General features: G+C 38.1%; 1 protein-coding gene across 1 annotated transcript in view; it reads left to right on the top strand.

Annotated features, from left to right (window-relative positions):
* Positions 1-5,860: 5,860 nt before the first annotated feature.
* Positions 5,861-18,006, top strand: part of cdh7 (cadherin 7, type 2) — a 211,040-nt gene continuing 198,894 nt past the window's right edge. The window contains exons 1-2 of the mRNA XM_015375780.1: positions 5,861-6,378; positions 17,391-17,953. Coding sequence (XP_015231266.1) covers positions 17,711-17,953 — 243 coding nt within the window. The 5' untranslated portion in view covers positions 5,861-6,378; positions 17,391-17,710. The remainder of the gene's footprint in view (positions 6,379-17,390; positions 17,954-18,006) is intronic.

Here is an 18,006-nt window from a genome sequence, read left to right as displayed (position 1 = left end):
CAATCAACACTGCAGATCAATTTTTCCACTTACTTTGCAGTTATAAGCGTCAGCCCATATAAACCCATACATAATGTATGGTTAGAGGAGTAAGAAGTATCAGGTAAAGCCCAAGGCATGTAACAGCAATAGCTCAAAGACATCTTAGATTGAAGAGCTTCTTGGCCAAAAATAATTTTTGGCTTTATAAATTGGGGTACTTAAATTTATCTTGCTGAGATATTGAACCATGTGTTTGGAGAAGCAAGTGAAACAAATGTAAAGTATACTGTCAGATAAAAAAAATATGTATATGTATAACATTGTCAATATCTGCAATAAAAATAAGTAAGTGTAGTAGTGTAAGTGTAGTGTTAGGTTGATTAGGAGAACTTTAATTATAAAATATAATTAGCGTTTAGGATTTGATTACTATATACCAATAAAGTCAAGTGACAGACAAAGTGTGTTTAAAGAGTTTTTCCATTTCTGACAAACACATTTCTTAATTTTTCTATCTCTGCTCTTTCTCTTGATTTGATGCAAATTAAAACCCATTTTTTCCTAAATGTTGTTTTGCTCAAAAATCCATGTCCAAAGTTTTCCAAAGTTTCTCTGTCCATTTTTTTTTTACTTTGATAATATGCATATCCTATCACAGTGTCTTATCTTGTAATTTAGGACCAATACTTTTTGGTCAAACATCTTTTGGCTCTTTTAGAGACTCAACAGATTGCTGCAGAAGTTCTGGATTAGATTCAGGATTGCATCTGGCTAAGCTACTCTGGGAGACACTTCTTGATAGTAGCCATCAGCAACACTAACACATTCTGTTAAAAACATGTATATTGAAAAATACAACAGAGAAAATGTTGTTTTTGAATAATAGTTTAAAGGAGCAATAACTTAGAAATCTGAGCTGCTTTTTTTTCGCTTGTGTTTACTTCCTGGTTTTTAAGTCAATCATATGAGAGTTCACCAAGTGGAAAAAACAGAGAGCAGCAGTAACATTAATTTAGTCTTCCATGGCCACTTATGTTGTGTATTTAATACTTTATTATTATTATTATGTCAAATCATAAATAAATTAGGAAAATTTTGTTAAACAGCAACTTCCTTCTTGCCAATTAAATCTGTCTGTCCTTAAAATTATGCCCATTTTACAGTTTTAGCTGTCAGGTTGGGTGGAGGTCTGAAAAGGAAATGCAGACACGGAAGCTGAGGTGGTTTCTTGTAGGTTTAATAACAGAAGCAACAAATCTACAAACATAAATTCACAAAATCCAAAAATACTGAAAGCCAAGAATACTCACAACAAGAGGGTCAAGAAATTATAGCAAACCAGCAAACAGTGACTGAGTAGGAATTGTATGGGAGACAGAAACAAAGGCCAGGCTAATCAGCATTGGGAGCAGATGTGGACAAAGGAATCTAGAAGGGAGCTAGGCGAAAAGGAGATTAGCAAAAGAGGGAAAAAAGAAATACCAAAGAACTCAGAAACAATTAAATATAAATAGAACCACAAAATAGAAATAAAATCAATGAAAACTCAAAGATAAAACTTAAACAGAAACAAAACCATGACAATAGCATGTGTATTAGAATGAAGGCTGTAAAAACCATCACAACTGGAAATTAGTTTTTGTTGTGATGAATTTAGACCCTACAGAAACAGTGTTTCTGTAGGGTCTAAATTTACTTAAACTTTTCAGTGGGTTAAGTTAAGCCACCTTTACTGTACAAGATAGTTAGCTTTAGAGGGAGTTTCTTAGTTAAAATATTAACATTGGCTACATAATCCAGCCTTGCAGTCCACTACACATTTTAAACCTCTACTTTTCCTGCTGAGGTGGCATCAACAAAAACAAGGGGAAAACATGCTGGTAGATCAACTTGCACAATGTTTCCATTTGAACACATACAATAGTTTTGCTCGGTCCCTTTTCTTCATGGTTTACTTTGACACCCATAACAAACTCGAACAAACAAACATTGTAGTCCTTGGAGGTCGTATTTCATTATTCTTCCATCAGTTTTCCTTGGTTTTGTCTCTTTTTGGTCTGTGAACAAAAAGACCCATCAAGCCACAGAAGTGTGTATGTGTGTCTTTGGGGAGAAAGATAACTGTAGTCCAGGTGAGTGAAGGGTCGCTGCATCCTGGCAAGGGGTGGAGCTGGTTGGATGGAGGAGGTGAAATGGAGGCATGGCCATTAAATGTGGGAGTAGGAAGCTGAGGGAGTGTATAGCTGGGATGCAGGACCACATAACCCCGGGCCTCTCCTGACTGCCTGTGATGGATGGGGAGGAGCTGATGAGCCAAGCTCCAATGTCATTCTCCAATTAAATAACTCTCACTGCTGAAGAGCTGCGGAGCCCACCTCGTATACTGTGACGAACCTCCTTCTTCTCCCCCCTCTCACCTCTTTCTCTATTATCATGCACTTCCCCCTCCCCTCCTTCCGCCCTGTTTTTTAAAGGCCTGTTATGGTCTCAAAATGATCTGCCTTCAAATGTTACCCTCTTTAGGTTATTATTATGTTTGCCATAATCTAGGATGCAGTTGTTTATCCTTAACTGCTGGTTATTGCTGCATTCCAACTTTACCAGCTGTTCTTCCAGGTATGACAGACAGAGGCTGCTGTTTCTATTAGTTTGGGTCAGTGCTCCCTTCCCCAATGAATAGAAGCTGCACTGTTGTAATGTGACTGTTTCCAAAATGCAAATAACACTGAGGGGGGAAAAAAAGCCAAAAAAAAAAAAAAAGAACTGATAAAAACAGATATCACTAATATTAAAACCTTATGTGAAAACAGGTCTTTAAACTTGGACAAAAATACGCAAACTACATGTATGCAAACTACATGTACGCGAACTACATGTACGTAAGTAAAATCCTATAAGCATCTTAAAAAGGACAGTAAAGATTTAGTTGAATATGTGATGATGTATCAAGAGTTTGCTTTGCATTGCCACTAATTAGGCATATGAGTAATACTGGTTTGTTCTCAGTGGGCTGTGAGCACAGAGGTTTGCTGTAGTTTATAGAGGCCAACCTTAATCTACATTCTTCTGTCACCCCAGGAGCTCACTTTGTAGCTAATTGGGCAAAAAATGAAACTCTCAGAACACAAATGTGTATGTTCAAGATAACATTTGGGGTATTAGTGGGAGTTAGGATGGAGGGAACAAGAAAAAAAGGAAAGGTTATGCCAACAGCTTTAATGAACAATAGATGTTCTGTGCTTGCAAAAGTATTCACATTGGCTCAAAACTTTTTAAAAACTTGAAACATTACAACTGCGAACCTTGGTGTATTTCTTAGCAAAAAAACAGATGGATAAGGCTGAACTCAAATGCACACAACTGTTAAGGTTTTTATTTTTTTAAGAAAAGCAGGACTGCGAGCAAATTTACACCAATTTTCACATTGATCTTGCCCTTTTTGTTTGCCTCTGCTTTTGGTCTGTCACATAAAATTACTTTGAAACATGTACTTGACACAATATGAAAAGTTCAGAGGGCATAAATATTTTTTGAAGAGACTACTGTAGCCACTCGGACAGACACTAGCAGCTATTATAACTTACACTGCCCCCTGAACAAACCATCTCCATGGTGAAACACGGTGATCACAGCACTATGAGATATTCACATTTAGCTGAATACTTCTCTCTGAGACTTAAAAGCTGGTCAGAGTTGTTGGAAGGATCTAGACAGTGGAGGGAAGTCCTGAAAAGAAACCTACTAGCAGTGGCGTGTACGGGGGGGGCCCCTTGGGGACCAATATTGAAAAAATGCTCGCTACTATTCCTTCTTTGGAGCCAGACTGTGCTCCAAGGTACCCTCTCTGAGACCAAAAGGAATGCTAAAGTGCCCCCCTGGGAGCCAAAACCTGCTAAACTTCCACTTTGGGAGCCAGAACACCAGCTATGGTGTCCTCTCGGGAGCCCAAATCGGGTGCTTTGGTGCCCTGTTGGGAGCAAGAATGTATGCTAAGTTGCCCTCTTGGAAGCAAAAGGTTTTAAAGTGACTTTTTGTCATGAAAACATGCTAATATGCTCTCTACAGTGTTGATGATGTGCTATATTCCTTTTTTTTTTTCCTTTTTGACCCTGCCCTTTAAAAAAGTCTGTGGACGCCACTGCCTGTTAGAGACCAAAAAAATCATTTAGGTTTGCGTTTTTAGAAAGACAGTGACCCTGAACACACAGCCAGACCTATATTTGGAGCTAAAAGACTAAAAGACCTCAGATGATCAATCTATGGCAAGACATGGAAATTAATTTTCACAGATATTCTCCATCAAATCCGTCTCAAAATAACCTGTTTTACAGAGTAAAGTAAATAAAAAAAAATCTGTCTTTAGAAAGCTGTTAAACACATTAATCAAAGCCAAGATTTTCAATTATGTAGAGCGCTTGGTAAAGCTTTATTTTTTTCAGTAAAATTAACAAATATATAGGCCCTACACATAAAATCCCATTGAAAATACATTGGATTTACTCGCATTAATGTGACACATGGTCAATCTGCATAACCGGACTCCGCGAGATGGATTTGCTCTGCATATTCATCTGGAAACCTTCCGTAGAAGTAATTTTGGGAAGGGGCGAAAATACTGGTTAGCTGATTGGCCTATGTTGGTGATAGACGGGCCAAATAAACCAATCAGATCAACGAAGCATATGACGTAACAGAGTGACGACGAAGAGGAGCCAATTGATAGATCAAACTGTTGCTGAAACCAGTCGGGAGAAGAGCAAAAACATTTTTTCCTCTGAGAAAAGCCTCCAGAGCAGTGTTTTGCTCTTCTTTCAGTGAAGAAATACTCTGTAATTCCGATAAAACTTGCTTGATAGCCACGCTAATGCTAGTTTCATCGGCTGAAGCCGCCATGTTCTTTAGACTGAACTGTCGCGCTTCTCTTTGCGTCACACCTCAACCCGCCTCAAAGCCAACGCTGATTGGACGTTCGTTTGGTGAACGTCTTCAGACTGATTAGCTAGAGAAATCTTGAAAGCTCGCGAGATCAGGATGGTCTCACGAGGCTACAATCTGCATGCATGTATCTCTGAACACACCATCCCATTGCTGACATGCTGACTTTTTGTTAGCAGCAATGAAGTGACAAGGGACAAGATATGGACTAATCACCAAAGGTTTTTATGATGTGCTTCCTCAGACAAACAAAATCTACACTGAAAAAAACTTCAATTTAAATCCTCTTGAATTGAGGAGGCAAGTGAGGCACTTTGTCAGTGGAAGAATAGAATTTACTATTAAAATAAGTAAAAAATAATTGCTTTGTCTTATTTTAAGAGCATATTTTCTAATTAACTTATTTTAAGAGTAAACAATTCCATTGGCAGATCATTTTATTTACCTACTCAAATTAGGGTCACTTCATTTCAGACATTTTTTAGTTATTTCTAGATTGTTTTTGCAGCGTATGTCATAAAAGTAGCCCTGCTCATCTATCTAAACACATGGTGAAATAAGGTGTGTCTAAAATGATCTGTCACATAGAATCTCAGTTAAGCACTTTGAAGATCTTGCTTCTAAAAAGACAAAATTAGAGAAAAAGTTTAACTGTTGTGAATCTTTCAGCAAGGCGCTAATGTATTTGGGAAATTTGCTCTTTTTACATGCTACTAGGAGGATTTAATTAACTCTCAAGACAGCGGGAGGTGAATGTATGATTTCCCCCATTGGTTAAAGATGTCAAGGAATTTGCATCGATTTTTTTTCTCTACTTCTCACCACTACCAAGACATTCATTTAGCAGCACACATGCCATCTGCTGCCAGAAAACTTGGCAGCTCTCATTTTTTGGTTCTCCGTTGCTCCTCGCCAGAAGCGCCGCGTGTGTCTTCTGGCTTTACCACCTCGCCAACTTATTTTTGGTTTGCAAAAAAAAAAAAAAAGAGGAAGAAAAACCCTCAATCGTCTTCTGTAAGGAGAGGATTTGGCTCGGATGAGAGCGTTATTTCCCTTTTCTACTCCGCTGCTGCCGCCGTTCCTGCTGTGCGTCCCTTGTCGCGCGTACAGCACAAGAGGGATGTAGAGACTAAAGCTCGAACCCTGCAGCTGGGGTTCCCTGCACATCACCGAGAAGGCACTGCGCAGGAGAGGGAGAGAGAGAGAGAGAGAGAGAGGGGAAGAAGGGAGGAGAAGGTGAGGTACAGAGTCGGGAAGAGTCAGGAGCGCCATATCCCTGCTGTGGCTGAGCGTTTACGCGCGATCCGACGGAACATCTCCAGCCTCTCCAGGACTGATTCCAACATGATAACTTCTAAACTCCTTGTTCGCACCTAATCTGGCTTTCTTTATGGGCTGCAAAGAGAAAAAAGGTGCAACTTTTTGCAACGGACACCATCCACGTGAAGTTTTTCTTTTTGGGTAAGTCATGTTTAATCTTTTTAAAACAGCATGCATGTATTTTTCTTTTCTTTTTTTTTTTAAGAAACGCATAACCACTCCATTGCTCACATAATTCACATCTTTGTTTATATTATCTGTTTATTTTTTCCATCCCATTGCTTTATCCTGTCATTAGTATTCCAGGGACGCGGGTTTCCTGCGGCGGGCGCTCACAGGGATGTTTACTGTCGGCGCTTCCCTGCTGCCTGGCTCCCCATCATGCGCTTATTTACCACCTCCTGACGTTCTTAATGTTTTTCTCTCATCTGTTTCCCCCATCCAAACATCTAATCGGTCTCCTCGGATAGTGACTCCTGCATCTTTTAGTTTTCCATTTATTTTTCTCGCGGGGGGAAAACCGATGCTGCTCGATCGGATCTGGACGCGCTGCGAACTTTTTCCTGCAAGGTGCAGCTGCGATGACAGCTAATGCGCAATGATTGATGCTAAACAGGAGGGTCAAAGCAGCCAGGTCACAAGATTTCATCTTAAAATAACTTTTGGTATGTTGATCCAAATGACATGCAATTTTAAAAGATTGTGTGTTTTGCAGGGATTTAAATCGTTGCATGATTTGAACTCACCTTTAACTAGCCTTTTCTGTTTGTGTGCATGCTTTGCAGTCTGAGAGCTCTTTATAATCAGTCTATAGATCTATAGCTAACGTTTGGGATGAGATTTGCCATTCTGTGCAGTTTTTAATGATCAACAAATGGAGACCTTTAATAATCTTGTTGCAGATTGTTGACAGTCTCAGGCTCAGGAGTTAAAACAAATAAATTTTGCCTAAATGGGAATCAACTTTTTATGCTTAAATAAATGTTGTGTTTTACAAATTCAAAAATTTTACAGATCTTAATTATGTTTGGTGAGGACTTACGTAAAAAATATAAGAAAAATGGAAATTCATAGATTGATATGAGTGATATAAGTTATAAAGATAGCCATCTTTTGCCGCCTAAGTAACACAGGTGAAGTGATTAAGGGGCCCTTTAGGTTTTTTCCAATTAGGAATAAACATTTCTTAAAATATTTCAAGATCTGATTCTACTCAGACATGCAATGCTCATTTGCAATTCTGTCTGTGATCTTCAGATTTTTTTGGTGTTTTTAAATATCCTTTTCACAATTCTCAGCTCATTTTAACTGTATAATTTCTGCTTAGAACTTCCATACCTGTGAACGTCTTTTGACAGTGTGCAAATTTGTGTTAATTTGTGTTTAAGGCAAAAACACATCGAAATACTCTCCTGAGCTTAATAAAAGGTTTATTCAAATAGAATAAAAAAAAAAATATATATATATATATATATATACATATATATATGAATAAACTAATGACAGATAATTCTCAACATTTCCTTTTCTAATAAGTTATATTATTGTCTCTTTAGGCAGTGTTTTTCTAATATTTGGTAAAATCCACTAACTTTTCCGTGCTACTTTTAGCTTTTGCATAGACTTTTGAAGTTCCAAAATAATATGGAAACAAACAAAAGTCAAGAGATACAATTATTGTTTTACATTAATTCTTGCTTCCTGTTAATTTGCACAAAAAAATCTAAAACTTTTGATGAACTTTTCTGTTGTAGAAGACTGCGCAAAAAAACTTTATAAAAAGCCATATAGGTTTTATTGTTAGTCTATACACAATATTTTCTATTGCAAATTCTTTCCTTTTCTCACTCAGTTGTTGTCATTTTCTTCAGCTGTGCCATTAAAGTGAGGTGTAGGTGGGTGTGGATGTCTGGCAATACCTATAATTATTTTATATTTATTAAAAAAAAAACAAAAGAAACCTAAACAAAACAAGCTTCTAAGGGTAAAATGTAAATAATTAGGTAACTTATATATTAAATAACAATGCTTTTTATTATAAAATACAATAATTTTTATATTTATTTTCTCAGTGAATCAGTATCCATCCTTCTACTATTTTTCGCCAGCTCTCAGCATATGTGAATAGCATTATACACTAAAAATGTAGATTCTTTCCAGGATTTATAGGTTTTTGTTGTGGAACCTCACACACACTCGCTGCACTCACACTACCCAAACTCCACCCCTTTCAACACTTTATTGAGGCAAACCTATATGGCTTGTTTTAAAAATCAAGTTGAAATATGTGATGTATGAGCTGTAAATTTCTTATTTGTATGCTCCAAACAACATGGGACCCCTGAAGGCTGCATGAAACCCAATTTATCATCTCATTTGAATGCATGTATGAATCCTTGTGTATTAGTTGGTTGTCGGTATATCAGAAGCAATGACGACGATGGCTAAAATGTAAACTAAAGCCATGAAGACGACCCGATTTCCATGTTTTAAGAAGTTAATGTAAAAAATATTGTTAGACTTATTTTTTTTACCTTATTAATGCAGCCTTATAAAAGGTAATATTGAAAGTAAAGATGTATATTTACACAAAACTGCTTTACGGACTTTTAATACTTTTTCTTACAAAAAAAGCTTCTACTTGTTTCATGACTTTATCTTACAGTATCACAACTATCTGTATGTAAACACATTCTTTTTACATCTGCAAAGTTCAATCAGCTGTATATCTACCTGAGAAAGTTTTATTCAAGCAAATCAATGAAGGATTGGTAAGAATCAGTGAGGATCTTTCAGCCAGAGGGCTCAGGTTGAAGCTTCTGGCTCAGCGTGAGTCTGTGCTCTCTGTCTCCTTGGTGTGAGTGTTGTAAATAACCTGAAAGATAACACGGAAGCTCCTGCAGACAGTAAAAATCAATGAATCTTCTTATTACAGTATGTGGTAACTACTCATTATATTACACTAGCAAAAAAAGAAAGCATTGGTCCTGCTGGTTACCTCAACAAAGATGAAGAATTCTAGGAATCCTCTTTAAACATAATTAACTGAAACGTTTGCACCACTTCTCATTGAGTTTTCCGCTGCAACTTCTCAGTGATGGATGAGCGGACAGATCGGGGAGAGCATGCGATTGGTAAAGTGAGAGCTGCGGTGCTGGTAATCCTGTTGTGAGGCTGGCAAATGGGATTAGAGAGAGACAAACAGAGCCAAAGGAAGACTGCGAGACGCTTTACATTCACAGCTCTATCTCACATTTTCACTTAATTTAGCGCCACCAATTTGACACCGGCCGGTGATGAGTAACCACATGCTGCCCGGGGGGCTGTCAGCGAGGATCACCTGCAGCCAGTTTAGTGATACTTTCAGTTGATATTTAGTTTAACTTCCAATTTGACTGAGCTTAAGCTATTTCACCTGCACCACCATCGCCAGGTGTTGGCAGCATTATGCGTTCAGGTTGTTTTTTATTCACAGATTATAAGGAATGTAGCGAGCATAAAGCCACGCGGTGATGGTTCTGACCATTCCTTCATGGATTTGCTTGAATACAACGTTCTCAGATTTATAGTAGAAATTCATCCCTCTTTTTAATTGTAACTTTGAAGAGATGACGTATTTAGAAATTGGCAGAAAACATTGTGTGATTTTTAATCACCTCTCTTCTTGCTTTTTAAACCAAGAAAACTGTCTCATTAAAAGATTTCTGAGCTTGTGGCCATTTGAAAGTAAAATCCATCACGTGTTCTTTTGTTTTTTTGTTAAAGGGGTTTTGCCCCATGGTCACACTTTTAAAGAATTATAATGCAAGGCGTTAAAACCAGTCATGTAGGGACACTGAGTGTGAGGATCTATCACTGCTTCTGTGTTGCTCTGATTATTAAGCAAAACATGGTGGTGGCAACATGATGTTCGGGAGGTGCTGTGTTTTTGAGCATGGTAAAGAAAATTAGCAAGAGTTGGAAATGGTTTGTGGTGATGTTTGATATTTGTAGATTTATGATATTACAACCTCGGTTTAAATTCAGAGACATTTGGATGCTGTGGAGGCAAATCGTTAATGTATCCATTAATGAAATAATCCCATTCAAAGGCAGTTTTAAGAATATGTCCAATTTAAAGAAAATGAAAGGACACACTGCATAAATGTTAAAAAGGATTTGGCTGCACAAACTTCTCTACCTTGGTGAAAATTGTTAAATAGGAAACTACTTTTTTAACTTCTTTTCTTTCGCCCGCTGCTTATACTATAACAGAGCTTAAGATGTTGTCACAATTTTTGCAGCACCATCCACACCATGAAACATGGCGATCTTGGCTCATGCTGTATAGTTTGTTTTGTTTTGCATTCATCTGAGATCTTTTTTTTTCTTGGCAATCTTGTATTTTAATGACATTTGGAACATCACATTGTAAAGACCTTTAAGCAGACACTTTCTTTGTTTAATAGAAGGAACATTTAATTTAACAGTTAATTTTACAGGTAATACAATTTTCTAAAAGTGAAACCAAGTTCTTAAGGTTCAGTTTGTTCATAAAGTCTTAAGGCAACCATCAAAAAATAATTTTAATCAGTTCTACAAATTTTACATTTGAGGAAATTGTATTTCCTTTATCACCCTCGTTCATGAACACAGCAAAATAAAAGACCCCGCTATTGTGATAAGTAAAGTTAAGAATAATAGTTCAAAGATGCACTATAAGTAAATTAACTGACAGAAGACTGTGAGCTGTTGTGTACTTATGGGCCATTATGGCCACCCTAAAAATGGAGAGTGGCAGCATCATGCTGTGGTTTAGATTAAAAATAATAGTTTTTTGTTTTCAATTTGGAGGGTTTATCAAATGTTCGGGATCATTTTATGCGAACAAATAAAAATGATATTCAACAAAATGTGTACAGAACGTACAGAATAAATGTATAACAGCTGAAAATGTGAAAAAACAACTGCATAAAAGTTAGAAAATAATTTATAACCGAACACATAATCTCAGAAAAGAAACATACTCATCTGAGATAGAAAATGAAGAAAAAAAAAGCTGAAAAAACAGCCCATTACAGAAAAATGAAACCAAAACCACACACAAAAAACAAAACTATGTAACAACAGTTATTGAGCAGATAAGATCTGTGCAAACATCAGGATGGTTGTAAACATGTAATGGATCTGCTTGGAGCAGTGAAGGTTGTAAGCCTATAATCAGCTGACAGGTTCTGTTGATAGCGTTCCTCTGTACACCTAGGATGCAAATATCTTTCACAGAAGAAGCTCTCAAATTTTGTGAGTGTTTCAAGCATTGGGATGGAAACTTTGTCCAAAAGTGATGCCATTTTTATGTTACAGTCCTTCTGTCTTTTACCATCTGCACACGGTCCAGGGGGCATTCTAGGACAGAGCTGGCCTTCCTAATGAGCTTATCCAACTGCTTCCTCTCAGTTGTGGATGTGCTATTGCTCAAAAGTACCTCACCATAAAAGACGGCTCATGCCACCACAGAGTCAGAGAAGGTCTTTTTTCTCCTCAGCATGTAGGGTCTGCTTCGACCCTTTCTCTAAAGGGCATCACTGTTTTCACTCCAGTCCAGTTTATTGTTTGTGAACACCTAGATACTTAAAAGAGTCCTCTATCTCAACATCATTCCCGGGAGATTCAATTCAGAATGGGTCCACTTCTGTCCACTCCCAGTCCACCGCATGTGATGAGAGCATTCAAGTTATTTTTCCCTTTAAAAAATTAAGAAAACATTTCAGTGTTAAAGGAATAACGGTTTTCTCCTCAGCAGTCACACTTCTTCTAAGGAAATTAGTCTTTTTCTTATCAACACCCTTCGTTATTGCAAAAAACAAGACAAGAATTCGTTTACAGTGATAATGAAATTAGATATGGTGCGTTTACTTAGTTTTTCTTAATCAAGCTTTAATCTGTTTTTATACTTTTGCAGAGAAATCTTAAGCCTGCATGAAGATCTAGTCATCTCATCCACTTGTTTGACAAACCTTTCCTTCAGATTTGATGCTCTGTTTCTCAAAAATAATCAACAACTGCATCAAGAAGAAAAAATAAAACATTGATTTCCTCTGTACGTGACATGCCTAATAAATTAAAATCAGCTCGATGGTAAATCAGAAGAAACTCATTAAATAAAAAGCCAATATCTGCTTTAGTGAGTCCACTTCTTGTACACCTCGGCTGCATTATCTCCATTCTGTATGAGGCTCCCATCTCCTTTCTACTGCGTTGGTGCTTTAGCGAAATGACATGCATTAAGTTGGCTCGGTTCGACCCTGGTGAACAACACCAGCTCGGCGTCCGGCCTTCACAAGTCGTGTTGCCCTGCAGCCACATCTGCTCCACTTTTCACCCCTGCCACTAAATCGCAGAGAAGACTGTGTTAATGTATCCATATTTTTTAAAATTTTCGTTAATTTGGAAGAGTTCATGGCTTTTTTTTACTTCACACAGACTGAAAATAAATATAGATTTTAAGTCATTCCGCTTGCAAACATCTAGCTGTCTGTGTAGAGGTGACAGTCTTTGCAGCTGTGATTTATTTCTGTATTAATTATTAGCGCTGCCTAATGACTTTCCTGTGGTGAAGTTCAACAAATCACTTTCACAGGATGTGTGTGGTGTGCTGTTTTTTTTCTATCTTGCTTGAGGGGAATGAAGAGGAAGTAAAATGAGAAGTGGAGGGATCTGTGTGGGAAGAAAGAGGTCACTGTATGCCAAAGCAATTACCTTTCTCACCCAGGGCTGTGCCAATACTCTACATAGAGAGGAGACATAGAGAGGTCAGAGAAAACAAACATACACTCGTTTGGTCAAATGCCGATGCAAACATCTTCCCGGAGTTCATATTCGCATTCATTGTTTCTTTAAACCATAGTGCCACAAAAAATGTTTTCAAACCTTTGGAATTTTTCACATTTTCTCCGCAAAAGAAGCTTAAAGGTATAGTGGAGGACGTTCTTTTTCCTGGGTGGATCATCAAAATAGGTGGTCCTCCTAATAGTTAATCATACTGGTGATATGTTTAGGTAAGGCCGTCCTACGTGCTCGTCCCTATTTTCACTTACCGGTGGTGAGTCTGACAAAGTGGAGAATTGCAAATCTTTTGGAAAGTAAGCTTTTATGAGAGATGAAAACATGCAACTTTTAAAAAGAGCGTGCACGAGGAGAAATGGGCTCATGCACACGTTTAATAGGCGTTCCCTCTCGGGTTGTGCATGTGAATTTTTTTTAAAGTGAAGAGGGCGGGTCTTTTCAAAAATATACAAAAATCCACTATACCTTTAAATTCTGTTTATTAAATTTTTTCCATTTATATTTGATAAACATATGTAAAGTATGGGTATTATTTTTTAAGACATAACTTTGATTTGTTTTCACGCTAAAAATTATCCACAGTAATAATAACATCCCCTTAAAGGGATGACTCTAAGATGGAACTAAGCTGAAACTATTTTCATTTTAAGCTAAGTGGAGAAATGGTTAAAAAAAATCAGTGATGACACTCTTGCCAGATAACCGCAACGTTGGCAACAAACTTATCAAGAGATGTCCATTTTCTAAAACATGCCATCAGTAAACAAAGGTGTTGCCTTTTGGGGTATTATCATATAGATTGTGAAGTTATTAGTGGTTTCTATATTAACCTGGCTGCTGACATGTTGTTCCATTTTGTTAAGTCCAGTCCCTGGGAAGAGTAACTGTGTCATTGTATCTATATCAGTTGCCCATAATCCTTCCAGTATTAGGTAGTTTTTAATTACTTAACAACAGGGGAATTCTCTGTTTCAACTACTGTGACATTTAATGAAGATATAATACAAAATTAGACAGTATATCCTGCTGTAATATAGCATGAGAGGAACAAAACTGTATATAACTAATGAAGTATAGATATATTATATTTAACCACTTAGGCAATTTAAAGGAATAGTACACCCAAAACATGATTAGCCTTCATTTTCTACTCACCCCCATGCTGAACAACACTCTGGAGTACTTTTTTGATATCTCAAATGCATCTGGAGATCTGGGAGGCTTCTTGCTGTCTGCTGACATTCAAATAATGGAGGTCTATGGTGACCGAGACAGAAAGGTCCATAAAAGTCCACAAAAACGTGTCAATATTCCTCCATACTGCTCGTCCAATGTAATCCAAGTGTCCTGAGTGGGTAGCATCCAGAATTTACTCGAAACGAAGTCATTTAGAACGTTTTAGAGCCTAAACAGTAGTGTATAGGATTTCCTAATAGCGCCCCCATGCGCGCTCACGATTCTACGGAAGCCGGCAGACCAAACCGGAAGAAAGTGCGCATTCAGCGTCTGCTCTGCCGATAATGCAAGCGTAGAAGAAGAAATGTGCTGTTTACCTGTGCAAAGAAAGAAACAACGAAAGAAAAATGTCTGAGGACTTCAGTGTTGAGGAAGAGCATGAGTTCTTTGCCGAGCTGAATGCGCTGGTTTGGTCTGCCGGCTTCCGTAGAATCGTGAGCGCGCATGGGGGCGCTATTAGGAAATCCTATACACTACTGTTTAGGCTCTAAAACGTTCTAAATGACTTCGTTTCGAGTAAATTCTGGATGCTACCCACTCAGGACACTTGGATTACATTGTACGAGCAGTATGGAGGAATATTGACACGTTTTTGTGGACTTTTATGGACCTTTCTGTCTCGGGCGCCATAGACCTCCATTATTTGAATGTCAGCAGACAGCAAGAAGCCTCCCAGATCTCCAGATGCATTTGAGATATTAAAAAAGTACTCCAGAGTGTTGTTCAGCATGGGGGTGAGTAGAAAATGAAGGCTAATCATGTTTTGGGTGTACTATTCCTTTAAGGTTTAACAAGTGGTTTACTGTATCCTACGAATTATGCCCAATATATGCATATTTGTTAAATAGATAAAAATGATACATGGTTTTCCAAAACTTTTTTTAAGGAATCTGAAAAATGTATAATTGGGTTCTCCCTTGCTTAATCTGACCCCTAGAAATAAAAATGTAATAACATTCAACATTAAAGCAGTTCTAAAGAACTTTCAGTTTGGTCGATTTTAGCTCCTCAAGTGGACAAAGGGTGTATCATTTTGTCTGAAGGAAGGCCGTATTTCCAATGAGGACTAGCTTGTTAAAGACCATAGCGTGGTAAAATTCTGATATTCCGCTCGCCTGCAGTTGGATTGAACTACATTTCTGTTTCCAGTGTGTGAAAGATGAATAGTGATGCGGTAATGAATCTAACTGTGCCAAAACACTATGTCATATGACAATGTTAAACATAAGAAACGTTTAACTTTGGTTTTGCACCATCTCACATGACTTGTAAGCAACTGATGGACTGAGTTTAGAGCCTTGAAACAAATAAACATAAGTTTATGGTTAATCATTTCACAGTAAAAACACATATATATCCTAGCAGGAAGGCGCCACATTGGCTGATAATCAACCCTGCACAATTTGCACAAATATGCAGTCTCTCATAAAAATTTTAGTTGCATTGACTTCCGTCTTTATAACGAATGAGAAAAGGGGGAAGTGATGTATGCCATAAAGCTGTCTGCACATTTGTAGTTGTTTTGTGTGGCAGGGTAACTGCCACCCTTATCAAAGTTAGTTTAGTGCCAGGGAAAACATTCCAGACCTCCTCGGGCCATGACAGACATATCATTTAACTAATTTGACATATAATCACAAAAGTTCTGAAAATCTTTTATGAGAGTTGAAAAGTTAGTCGGTGTTGATTTTAGTCTGTAAAGCTCCAGTAAAGTAGACAACAACAATCGTTTAGTTTGATATATGAACAATTTCCTGATTCACATATTTTACACCTGAACTTGCCTTTTTTTCCTGATCAAATGAGCTAATGTCATTGGCTAGAAGCTGCTCAACTGCATCAAGTGTAGATTGCTTTGGCTTGAGTTCACCAGAAGGTCAACACATTTAAAGTTGAATTTTTTAATGTTTTTTTTTTCAGCTAAACTTTTTTGCTTGGGAATTTTTGCAGCTGAATTTTACCCAGATAAAAATTTAGTGTAAGAATTTTAATTTGTAAAAAAAATTCAGCGTTCAAAATACTGTGTCAAAAAATATGGTGTACAGAAAAAGGTAGATTCCAATGAGACTGTTTTTCTTCCATACATGATGTATTAGAATTAAAGTGTAAATATGCTCTCCTTGCAATAGTATTGACAACAAATTTAGTCTGAGGAACTGCAAACCTGTTGGAGACACACTTAGAGGACATTTCCTTTTATTTCAATTACATATCTTTTCAAACCACATAGCAGTTTGGGAATATGTTGTGAGGCACTGTATTCAATGTTTAAGTTACTGTTATGCCCACAAAAGACTGATAGTAGCAGCTGTCAAATGAAGTTGCTAGGATACATTGTGACATGAAGAACATTTTCTGTCAGAGACCGATGCTGTCCTCAGCTTTGACAAGTCGTCATGTTCTGGCTTCATCAAAAGGTTGGGAATCTGTCACAGCATGTTGATGGCACATAGAACCCCCACCCCCTTAAACCATCTTGCCCCTCCAACTCTATCTCTTTTCTCATGCTCACGCTGGGGTCAACGTGTTTCCCCCCCCTCATATTAGAGGTCAGGTTGCTTGGGTTTTCATGCATCCTGCTGACAGTCCAGATTTATTTTTAATCACGGTGATGAGAGTCTGCACCATTTAGATCATGTGGCTTGTTAGAGTATAGTGGCAAGACCCATTCACTGCCACCATCATCTTATAGAAAAAAATGACAAAATAATGACCTTGGTGAGAGGAGGCCTGGATAATTTTCGAGGCCACTGAATGGTATTTGATTGTTATGCTGTTGATGTCTTGCTCAGTGTGAAATCTTTTTACATTCATCGAAAGACCGTGTATTTTTCCCTCCATCTTACCCTTATTAACCCTATGACCTCACCCTTTTTACAGCATCTGTAGGTGAGTATCTGTGTGTGTCTGTCCTCTATTCATTTTTTTCCATCTATATCTTTAGGATTACTGAAAAAGATGCCATTATCATTGCATCAGCAGACCCATTACTCGCTATCAGAAGTGACTGCGGTCATGGAGGATATTCTGCTGACATTCCTCTCTCTCTTTTCTCCTCTGTCTTTGTCTTTCTCCTTTTTTTGTTCTGATAGGTGCCAATTACAAAGAGTTGGTGTCCAAGCCCCCCCCATCTAATCGCCGGTGACCCTCTTGGCCAGCTCTCTGCTTCCAAAGCACAAGGAATTATCCTATTTTCCCTCTCCGATAAGGGAAAACAGTAAAGCTGTGCAGCAAAATGGAGAATTTGACTCATTTTCAACCCGTGTGCTCTTTTCAGGGTCCGACTGCTCCTGCTTTCTGTTGAAACGCAGAGTTCAGGCCGTAAGGATAAAAGCCCAAGGGTTTTGACATTTCAGTTCGTTTTAATTTTTGCTCCTCTTCTTGCTTCAGTGCATTTTGGAGGAAAGCCCAAATGATGGGTTGGTGTTGCTCAGGCGTACGGAGAGCCCTGGCTCTCCTGGTGCTCCTGTTTGTCTTGCGGGGGAAAGGCTGTTGCTGTTGGGGGCTAAATCCCAACTCTGGGGACGAGGAGAAGTCCCTACGCTCTGATCCCGACTCCTGGGAGGCCTTGCACAGGCACAAACGCAGCTGGGTATGGAACCAGTTCTTCGTGTTGGAGGAGTATACAGGGAATGAGCCTCTCTACGTTGGCAAGGTGAGTGATCTGTGATTTAAACGGCTTAGGTTAACAAAGCTTAACAGTCTATA

Source organism: Cyprinodon variegatus, unplaced genomic scaffold, assembly GCF_000732505.1.
Source record: "Cyprinodon variegatus isolate N-32 unplaced genomic scaffold, C_variegatus-1.0 Scaffold125, whole genome shotgun sequence".
NCBI lineage: Eukaryota > Metazoa > Chordata > Actinopteri > Cyprinodontiformes > Cyprinodontidae > Cyprinodon > Cyprinodon variegatus.
Note: the sequence above shows the minus strand (reverse complement) of the source record. Positions and strands in the feature narration are given on the sequence as shown.